The sequence below is a fragment of the Lactuca serriola genome, chromosome 4 (assembly GCF_051521515.1).
Source record: "Lactuca serriola cultivar US96UC23 chromosome 4, Lser_US96UC23_V15, whole genome shotgun sequence".
Classification (NCBI taxonomy): Eukaryota; Viridiplantae; Streptophyta; class Magnoliopsida; order Asterales; family Asteraceae; genus Lactuca; species Lactuca serriola.
In genome coordinates this window covers 330241251-330252383 of record NC_136411.1, presented here as the reverse complement: position 1 = coordinate 330252383, position 11133 = coordinate 330241251, and the positions used below count along the sequence as shown (strand labels likewise).

Below are 11133 nucleotides of genomic sequence, written 5' to 3'. Positions count from 1 at the left end.
ATCCATGAAAACCCACATCAAACAAATAAATTCCATAAACCAATTGCCAAAAAATAACTATTCATTATATCAATGTTATTCGAATAGAAACTATTCGCGTAACGAAAGTAATTGGCGAACTAATTATTCGTTCCTGCCGTTTTGTGTTCGTTGAAATATAACATGTTTTTAAATAGAACTAATTGATGAAAGAAACTAGTTGTCAAATGAAACTATTCGCCGCCGTCGCTTTGCGCGGGTTGACAGCTATGTTCACTATATATATATATATATATATATATATATATATATATATATATATATATATATATATATATATATATATATATATATATGTGTGTGTGTTAAAGCGTTGGTCTTATGTCCACGTCAATGGTTGCTTTCCCTCCTCCAATAAGAAGCCTAATGGGCGGCCAATTTTAAACGATGCTATTTTCTTCCGTTATGCCCTGCATCATCCTTCCGTTAGTTGCTTCCTTTAGTTACTTGGTTGCCTGCATCACCAATCTACCTGCTTGTTTCCGGCCATCCTTGCATCAGGCCGACACAACAAACTTCAAAGGTGGGTTTACTTCATTCCTTTTTTGTCGGTGTTTCCCCCAAAGCTCTTTGCCGCCTCAATTAAGCTTCTTAAGGCGAGTCGCTCTTTCTTTCTCACGTTATTCTTTTTGCCACTCTTTCTTCTCCTTCTTTTTCTTTCTTCTTGAAAAGGAACCGCCCTCCTTTCCGACCAATAGAAAGAGTGAAAGACTGGACACAGTGATTTTATGGTATATGGCAGTGAGCAACTCCTGTGACATATGATTCCCATCAGCGAGGCATTTCATCGACTTCACGTACTCTCCTAATCGGAAGGCTGTTGGGCGGCCTCTTTTAACGTATCTGGTGCACAACACCTTGGCTGCTGGCTTGCCTCTTCTGTTTTGTTTCCCCCAAAGCTGATGGATTTTGGTCCAATTGAAGTGAGCGGATTATTATTTTGTCCAATCGATTTTTCTTCTCCTCCTTGTTAATGTAAGTAATTGCCTATGTGTCTTTTCTTCTTAACGTCATACTATATTATCTTTGTCTCGCTTTTCTTCTCCTTCTCCTTGTGACCAATTGCAGGTTCAGTTTAAGCTATGCATTTTAGGGTTTATTAGGTTGGATTACATATATAAAAATAGATTGTTGTATCTAGATTTTTCTCACCTTGTCTTTAACATGGTCTTTTTACAATTATCCAGAGTAGCTGATGTTACAGTTGAGCCTGAGCCCTGAGGTACAATCACTCTTTCCTCCACCATCTTTCCGGGGCTTTTCTATGTCAAGGGGACGAACATCATATCTTATGATTTGATATGAGTGTCGGCCCCCACCTTGAAGCTCCTCTAGGCTGCATCGCTAGCCTACCCTTTGACGCCTCAATTTCAATAAAGTTCTTGAACCTTTGTAAATTGATTTATTTAGTTATTCCTACCTCAAATCGAAGCTAAAAGAGCTCCTGTTGCCCTCTTAGCCAAAAAACAACATTTGCTTTCATCAACAAAACATGTATGTCTCTCTTTCTATTCACCAATCTCAAAATTGATTAATCTCATCACCGCTCACACTTTTATATATCAATTCTGTCTTGAGCTAACTAAAAGTTAATATAAGTTGTTTTGAGAATTAACAGAAATCTAAAATTGGTGCATGTGAACGATCTAATCAAGCCTTAAGAAAACACGAGGAAGGCGGACGATATCAGAGAAAGAGCACATATTATGAATTTCATGTACCAGTAGCATTTTTTGCAGTCGCTCCTTGTTAATGTTCTATGAATATATAAAAAAGACACAATGATTGCATAATGCCAACTTTAAAAGCTGACTGAAAACTACAAAACTAAAATAATATTGTTTATTGTCACCCATTTACCAAAGATGTCATCATTGGTCTTCTTGTTAAAGAATTTTTGCATTGCAGGCAAGCTCTTTGTTAGTGTCTCTACCTTCCTTTCTCAGTTTCAGGTTCCTATAGAGATTTCTTCTTCTTCATAAAAACCTTTTAATATTTTAAAAAGAGCGCATCCCTCTTTTGATTCTAAAAATGATAGCACGATTGTTCATTATAATTTATAGTTGATGTATGTTTCCAGCTGAATGAGTTGTAGGAATTGAACCTCTGGATCACTAAAGAGGCCAAACATGTTTCTTAACTAAAGTGGTCTATAAATGACTGAATAGTTAAAGAGAAATACCTCCATTTGTAGGAATAATATGTGAAAAAATATATATTTTCTTCCTTAATCCAGTTTACAAGCTTGAAAAGTAATATAGAGAAGAAAAAACATTATGCAGAACTTTAACTATGCAAAAACTGGATAAATGAATGCAAGAAATAAACATGACAGGAAGATATAAATCCAAAAACTATCCTAATATGACTGAAAAGAGAAGACAATGTGGCTCTTTGAAGAAAGGGCAATCTTGTAAAAAACTTTAAATCTATTTTTTAACATGTTATTGTTCTTTTGGCAACACATGCATCGTGTTACCAGGCCAAGTGGAGGAATCAATGAATATCTACACTGGCTCCCAGTTTCTGTCCATAAACAAATATATTAGATCATCAGACTGCTTTACAGCTATTCACAAGTTATGTTTACAACTAAAGGGAGTAAAGTCAAATCTTTAACCACAAAAAATGGTGGTAATGTAGGCTTATCCTCTATACTTGAAGTTGATGTTAATTCAATAGTAACAATAACAAGAGGAACTGCCGACAAGTAAGCCTTTCTTCTGGATTACCATTAATTTTTGAGAATAGCAAGTAAAATTTTCATTTCTTTTATCATTAATATTTTTTTTGTTAGGGATGAGCCTTTATTGGTGGTTGCATGTGGTAGAGACACCATATCAATTGCTAGCTCTATAAAAAGATTAACATCTGAAAATGTGTTTGTTGTTCAAGTGAGTCAACTCGAACCCTTTCTCCTTACATTAAGTAGTGAAATAAACATTTTTATGAAAAAATCTTTTTAATTGAATATTTTTAACATTTGTTAATTGGGTTTCAGATTCAACATCCAAGAAGACAAGTGAGTAGGTTTGATTTGGTGTTTTCTCCTCAACATGATTATTATGCTCTTACCCCTCATGCACAAGAGTAGGTTCCTGAGTTTCTTCGCAAGTATATGACTCCTGATGAGCCCCCTACTAAGAATGTGGTATGTCTTAATCCGAGTAAATGAACATTTTACCCTTTTGTTAAGAAACAAGGTTGAATAACAAGTGGCTGTTTATTTGATCTGTCTAGAGTAGGTTCTGGATGGGTAAATGATGTATGTCTGTAGTATGTGCTGTATACACAAAAACTTTCTTGTTTTTGGTCTGAATCAACTTTAAGTAAATGACCATTTTGCCCTTTTGTTTAGAATCGATCTTGAATAACAAGTGACTGTTTACTTCATCTGTCTAGGGTAAGTTCTGAATGGGTAAATGATGTCTGTCTGTAGTATGTGCTGTTTTCACAAAAGTCTTTCTTTTTTGTTCTGAATGACTTGTGAGTAAATGACCATTTTACCCTTTTGTTTAGAAGCAATGCTGAATGACAAGTAACTGTTTATTTGATCTGTCTTGAGTAAGTCCTGAATGGGTAAATGATGTATGTCTTAGTATGTGTTGTATACATAAAAGTCTTTCTTTTTTGTTCTGAATGAACTGTGAGTAAATGACCGTTTTACCCTTTTGTTTAAAAGTAATTCTGAATGACAAGCGATTGTTTATTTGATCTATCTAGGGTAGGTTCTGAGGGTGCTAATGATGTCTGTCTTTAGTATGAACCGTATACATAAAAGTCTTCCTTTTCTGGTGTGAATGAACTTTGATTAAATGACCATTTTACACTTCTGTTTAGAAGCAGTGCTGAATAGGTAAATTACCATTTTGCCCTTCTATTAATGAGTAACAACTATTATAAATTAAAAATTGTAAGTGTTTATCTGTATTGTATCAACTACCTACATTGGAATCAGTGCATCAAGTTGATTCTGCTGCACTTTGTAGTGTTGCTATTGCCTGGCATGATGAGTTTGCACGTTTACCAAAACCCTTAATCGTGGTCAGCATTGGGGGGGGGGGGGGGGGGGGGGAGGGGGGCACAAGTAATTATTACATAATCCTATTTTTAATAAGATTAACTTAATTTTCTTAAAATAATATGTTATATTTATTTATGGGTATTTTTTGTTTCTGTAAAAAAGGTCGATGTAGATATAGTACAGACCTTGCAAAGCAGTTAACTACCTATTTCAAGGGTGTTCTTGATACCTATGGGAGTGTAAGAATTTCTTTTTCAAGAAGAACTCCAGTTAAGGTATAATTTCTCTTTTTCTGACGGCATTTATTGCTCTATATATTAATCATTTCTTGTTCTATATATTAATTATTAATTCCTTCTACAAATATATCAACAGATTGCAACTTATGTGAGAAAAGAACTCGCAGAATTTCGAAAAATCTATATATGGGATAACAAAGGTAATTAATCCCACTTTTCATGATTAAATTCCAATATTTTTCACTATTATTTTCCTTAACATTTTTTTTAAATCTTATAAATTTAGAACCAAATCCACACATGGGACATTTAGCATGGGCATATGCATTCATTGTCATAGCAGATTCAATCAGCATGCTGAGTGAAGCCTGCAGCACTGGGTACTCTACTCTACTTACTTGCTACAACGTACAAACAAAAAGTCAAAAAGTCAACCATTTTGTTCTTATAACATTGTACTTCCCCTTTTTTTAATTGAAAACCTGTATATGTGATTGGAGCTGAGCGATGTAAATGGAAATTTGGAGAATTTCATAAAACTTTAAAATAAAGAGGTCTTAGGCCATTTACAGGCCATGAGGATGTAAGTTGGTTTGCTTTTTTTTTTTCAGCTTCTTGATATTTTAATGAGATTTTTTTATTTATTTATAAAAAATATTTGTTTAATTGCTTTTTTTAGTTTAATTTTTTTCTCTGGGACCCTCTAATGGTACAACTCCAATAAAAAGATTGAAACAGATGCCTATTCCAATAATAAGGTTTTCTTCCATCCATTGATCTGCATGAAAAGAAATTAGAAACATGAGCAACTTTTGTAAGATAACTGTGTAGTTATTGTGTTGCTATACCCTAAAATATCATCAAATTTGAATACACCGATGGCAGCAAGTAAATAATCTACTGAGGCTCAACGAATCGATCACCATTTCTTAGTCTCCTGAAATAAAATTATGAAAATAAAGTGGATATCCGTCGGAAAGAGGTTTTAAGTAATATTTTGACATATATAAACTTTTTGCAGACAGGTTTCAAGTAATAACTAATGTTTTTTTTGCATGTAGAGATTCGGTATCCTAACATGATCGCCTCGCAAGCCCCATCCCCGTATCCTTGTAAACTAGGGAAGCCACAGTGGGTGCCCCACTACTCTGGCAACTTATTTTTGCAAGTGAAAGCATGTGTAGACCCATAAAAACGCCTTGGAATCTATGAGACTTTGACATGGATAAATAAACCATAAATAGGAAAAACTAAGAAAGTAACAACATGCATATGAAAAGAATCGATGAGAGATACATATCATAACACAAAATTAAGGGAATTGAAAGAAAAGTAGAAAACTAATAAATTACAGGCAAAAAAAATTAGAAATAGACAATAAACACGAACTTGTTGACATAGAGAATATGCAGATTCGAAAGTTGATATTAGAAAGAGTAAAAATGATTTCATTCAAATGGTGGTACAAATTCATAAACAGATTGAAATAACATATAATTACATAAGAGGAAAGTCGGGAAACAACAGTTAGTTGTTCTTTTTCTGGATAAATGCAAGAAATATATGTATACATTCATTTCTTTTGATATTATAACATCCTACTTTCATTCTGTTACCTGAGGCAGATTTCTTTGACTATTTTTAATGGTAAACCAATATGTATTTCAAATCTAGAGTCAAGGAAGCTACTATATGTCAAATTTGAAGGAAACGGGTTCCAGCCATGAGCTTCTGGTATGAAGGTAATAAAGATAAAAGGAATGAAACAAATTGAGGGACATGGCTGCTTCTTTCATGAAATCACTTAAAACTAGCTTACTGATCGATTCTTTAGGGCCGTGATTATCACGGCCCGAATAAGTTTACTAGTATATATATATATATATATATATATATATATATATATATATATATATATATATATATATATATCCTCCTTAATAAATGAAGGTTTTTTTTGACACGTGTCAATCTCTCATGATTTTTGACACTTGTCATTTTATTATATTTTTAGAATAAATAATATCTACATGTCAATTTGTAGGTTTTTTCAAATTTTAAATTAAAAAGCCACATAATACTTATATATTTATATATGTAAAGTATTGAATGTAATTAATAGTTTCTTTCGTTCCTTATTTTAAATTTTATATAAAAAGATACTTAACATTTATATTTTAGTATTTAATCTTTTGTTTAATCAACCCGTGTAATACACGGGTTTTACACCTACTATATATATATATATATATATATATATATATATATATATATATATATGAGGTGGGTTCAATTGAGAAAATAAAAAAAGGTTGAGAATGGAGGAATCATTCTCAGCCACTCATTTTATTCAAGCATAAAAAGACACGGTGGCAAACTTGTAAATATGAGAACAACCTTCAATCTCAAATACATATCTGTAGTTCAAACTCATTCATCATTCATCATCCAAATTTATTCTCCAACTTTCAACAATCATTCAGATTTCTTCAATTAAACCATCATCAACATCTTCCAGTGCTAATCAATCATCGATCTTCGTCAATAATAAACACGATTCAACAGTTAACAACAAAATTTTGTTTTTGGTTCTTTTAATTCAACCTTCAATTGTGCTTGAATACGATCAGATCTTCAACATCTATGATTAATTATACTCCCAGCGTTATTAGATCAACATCATCGATAATCAACAAAAATCCACTTCATATCATTCATTCAACATCGATTATCAAATAAAACTTGAAAATTGAGGTTAGAAAAATATCAAATCGTTTTTTTTTTTTTGAAAAATTTCATATAATTCTCTATCAATCTACTATTTTGTAAGACTTAAATGTTCAAAATATGATGTTTTTAACATTTTTAAAAAAAGTTAAATTGTATGTACTCCAACTGTTTGATGAAATGCATAAACTAAATTACCACGTTATATTCATATATGAATATGTTTTCTCAGTATATGATTATTAAAACAAAAAAAAACAAATATGCAAGTCGGTATGTTATTCATATGTGAATAACATATAAAAATTATATATATTTGTGAAAATACCTTGTAATATTCATATGTGAATATACTGTGTAATATTCATAAGTGAATATATCATCTAATATTCACAAATGAATATACTATGTAATATTCACATGTGATATACCATTTAATACTATGTAATATTCAGATATGAAAATATTATCTAATATTCATAAATGAATATACCATCTAATATTCACAAGTGACTATACTATGTAATATTCATAAGTGAATGCATCGTCTAATATTTAAATATGAATATACTATGTTTATTATATGCTATATTCATATATGAATGATACTTAAATTGTAAAAAAAAAAAATTAATCATAGTTTTTATTCATAACTGAATAACGAATGTACTGTAGTAAAAACCTGATTCATTTTTATTCACTTATGAATAACGATAACTGAAAATATAAAAAAATAAATTTTTTATATTATCTTAAAACTATATAAATATGGATGTCTATTTGTAGAGAATAAAAAATCATGAATTTTGGTATATTTAAAATCATTTTTTGATAAAAATAGCTTATAAAAATTAAAAAAAAAAAAACGAAAAAAATAATGTTTTTGTATATATTAAGGTAATGATTAACATAGTTTAAGGAAATATGTTATGTTGGAAAACATATATGCATTCGTCTCCCATTTCCGCCGGTACAATGGAGGATTTTGCGGCAAAAATAAATGATTGGCTGAGAATGATTCCCAATTCTCATATATATATATATATATATATATATATATATATATATATATATATATATATATATATATATATAAAGAAAAAGTTGGACCTTATATGGGTAATGGCCCCCCTATAATCAAATATGAAATTACATATGTAGAATACTATGATGGAATAATATATACCTTTTCTGACAATTGCCGGATTTTTAATAGTTCATTCTATGCACACTTTTCTTGTTCCATACAAATTATTATTCACCAATGGTCACCATGTTAGTTAATTAATTTAGTTCATTAATTGTTTTATGTTATCCTTTATTTACTTAATTACTTTATTAGTTTTTGTTTTCATAATAGATTTTATATTTTTATCGTAGGTTTTTAATAAATTAAGTTAGTATTTATATGGTTATCTACGTCAACAAAGATATCGTTAAGCTTTTCAGTTTAGATTTTATTTTAGATTATTTTAATGATATAAAAAAATGTTGTGCAACCTAAATGAACAATTTAATTTAGAATTCATACATTGTTATATTTTATTATCATTCGAAGTATTTTTCTATTCGTTCATATTTTGTAAATTATTTGGTTTATCCTAAAACAAATTTCTGTCTACACCACTATATATATATATATATATATATATATATATATATATATATATATATATATATATATATATATATAGAGAGAGAGAGAGAGAGAGAGAGAGAGAGAGAAAAAGTGAATATATAGCTGGAATGTATGTAATATTAGGTATAGAACCATCTATATTGACTTCATTTTGATTAAAAAAAAACATAATTTTCTTTCACTGTTAGCTTCTTCCTATTTCTTTTGAACTCATATGATTGTTTATTTTGTAATTCATCTCCAACATCTATGTATTTCGAATGTGTTTTTTATTAAACCTCAAGTAGAAACTTAATAACTTCCTTTGACACCTACCTTGTGTATACTTGCATTGTTTGTTTGTTTTTTTTTTTTGATGGATTATGCGAAGCGGTTTATCTAGTTTCTAATGAACAATTGCAATCTTTCATTATAGTTTTCTGTAATAAATTTCAATATACTGAACTACATGTAGTTGATAAAATATTCTTATATACGGTTTGTGGTAATGGCCCACCTAAAATCAAATATGAAATTACATATGTAGAATACTACCACTTATGATGGAATAATATATACCTTTTCCGACAATTGCCGGATTTTTAATAGTTCACACTTTTCTTGTTCCATACAAATTATTATTCACCAATGGTCACCATGTTAGTTAATTAATTTAGTTAATTAATTGTTTTATGTTATCCTTTATTTACTTAATTACTTTATTAGTTTTTGCTTTCATAATAGATTTTATATTTTTATCGTAGGTTTTTAATAAATTAAGTTAGTATTTATATGGTTATCTACATCAACAAAGATATCGTTAAGCTTTTCAGTTTAGATTTTATTTTAGATTATTTTAATGATATAAAAAAGTGTTGTGTGCAACCTAAATGAACAATTTAATTTAGAATGCATACATTGTTATATTTTATTATCATTCGAAGTATTTTTCTATTCGTTCATATTTTCTAAATTATTTGGTCTATCCTAAAACAAATTTCTGTCTACACCACTATATATATATATATATATATATATATATATATATATATATATATATAGAGAGAGAGAGAGAGAGAGAGAGAGAGAGAGAGAGAAAAAAAAAGTGAATATATGGCTGTCATGTATGTAATATTAGGTATAGAACCATCTATATTGACTTCATTTTGAATAAAAAACATAATTTTCTTTCACTGTTAGCTTCTTCCTATTTCTTTTGAACTTATATGATTGTTTATTTTGTAATTCATCTCCAACAATATGTATTTCGAATGTGCTTTTTATTAAACCTCTAGTAGAAACTTATTAACTTCCTTTGACACCTACCTTGTGTATACTTGCATTGTTTGTTTGTTTGTTTGTTTTTTTTTTGATGGATTATGCAAAGCGGTTTATCTAGTTTCTAATGAACAATTGCAATCTTTCATTATAGTTTTCTGTAATAAATTTCAATATACCGAACTACATGTAGTTGATAAAATATTCTTATATACGGTTTGTGGTGCAAAAATTAAACTTATAAAACTCCACGAAAAATATATACATAGCCAATTATAAGCTCTAATAGAGGATACAAGAAATATGATAGAGATATTTGACTGAATTTTGTTAAAATTAGGTAGTTTTTGATGGTTCTATATCTAATATTAGGTGCCACATAATCCCTAAGCCCATATATATATATATATATATATATATATATATATATATATATATATATATATATATATATATATATATATATTACTTTGTTTTAAAAAGAAAATGTAAAAATTAAATATTAACAGTTTGAAAACTACCAGGTTAGTGAATTATTAGTATTAAATTTTACAAACTACCAACAAAATTATTAAAATTTAAAAGGGTATGGTATGTGTAAAAACAATCATCAAAGAGGTACTAAATACCAAGAGGTAGTAAATACCTTTGGGATAATATTGTTGTTGACTTATTTGGCCCGTACTTCAAGATAATAAACAATGCCTATATAATATACAATTGATCATGCATTAGTGAAGAATAATGCACAAAAATAAAACAATTATAAAACATTGGCTCTTGACATCGGTCACACCACCTTCCATACGAGGCTACAACACTACCTTTCTACATGAGCCGACAAGTTTTTTCAAGTTATTTTTATAATTTCAATACACATTAAAACTCTTATCCTAAAATGTCTCCTTTTTTTTTTTTTTTTTTTTTTTTTTTACAAAAGAATAGACTCTAAAAGGTATATTCTCTTTTACCTTTAGTCCATTCCCATACACTAGAAATTGCAAAGGAAACTACGTTTTAAATTTACATCATTATCGAGTTTCGATACAAGAAGAAAAAAGTTTGTTGGATACACGTCATAAATCTTATCCTATAACGTCTAGTTTAACAGAAAGACATAGAAACAAAAAGGTTATTTTATTATTTGCATTCGTCCTTTACGTCGACCTTTGTTTGACCAATTATCCATTTGCGTACAACAAAAATCG

General features: G+C 29.4%; 1 protein-coding gene across 15 annotated transcripts; it reads left to right on the top strand.

Annotated features, from left to right (window-relative positions):
- The first annotated feature begins 400 nt into the window (after positions 1-400).
- LOC145097445 (mitochondrial fission protein ELM1-like) lies at positions 401-4889 on the top strand. 15 transcript variants are annotated; one of them, XR_013704372.1, is made up of 9 exons: positions 404-1014; positions 1227-1533; positions 1695-1756; positions 2683-2749; positions 2837-2933; positions 3041-3190; positions 4226-4338; positions 4439-4502; positions 4589-4889. XR_013704372.1 is itself a non-coding variant. In XM_079035010.1 (8 exons), exons 3-5 carry the CDS (start codon positions 2622-2624, stop codon positions 3131-3133), a joined length of 318 nt encoding a protein of 105 aa, XP_078891136.1. In that variant the 5' UTR covers positions 410-1014; positions 1227-1533; positions 2522-2621; the 3' UTR covers positions 3134-3190; positions 4226-4338; positions 4439-4502; positions 4589-4889. The 15 variants fall into 15 exon arrangements, 3 of the variants coding, with proteins under 3 accessions (XP_078891133.1, XP_078891136.1, XP_078891134.1); XR_013704370.1 differs by having other exon boundaries at positions 1658-1756; XR_013704373.1 differs by lacking the exon at positions 1695-1756 and adding an exon at positions 1948-1991 and having other exon boundaries at positions 405-1014.
- Positions 4890-11133: the final 6244 nt, after the last annotated feature.

Coding starts and splice junctions, on each gene's coding strand:
- LOC145097445 (XM_079035007.1), top strand. CDS start 427: ATGCTATTTTCTTCCGTTATGCCCTGCATCATCCTTCCGTTAGTTGCT. Junction 563..2,682: donor CGACACAACAAACTTCAAAG/GTGGGTTTACTT, acceptor GTGGTAATGTAG/GCTTATCCTCTATACTTGAA. Junction 2,750..2,836: donor ACAAGAGGAACTGCCGACAA/GTAAGCCTTTCT, acceptor TTTTTTTGTTAG/GGATGAGCCTTTATTGGTGG.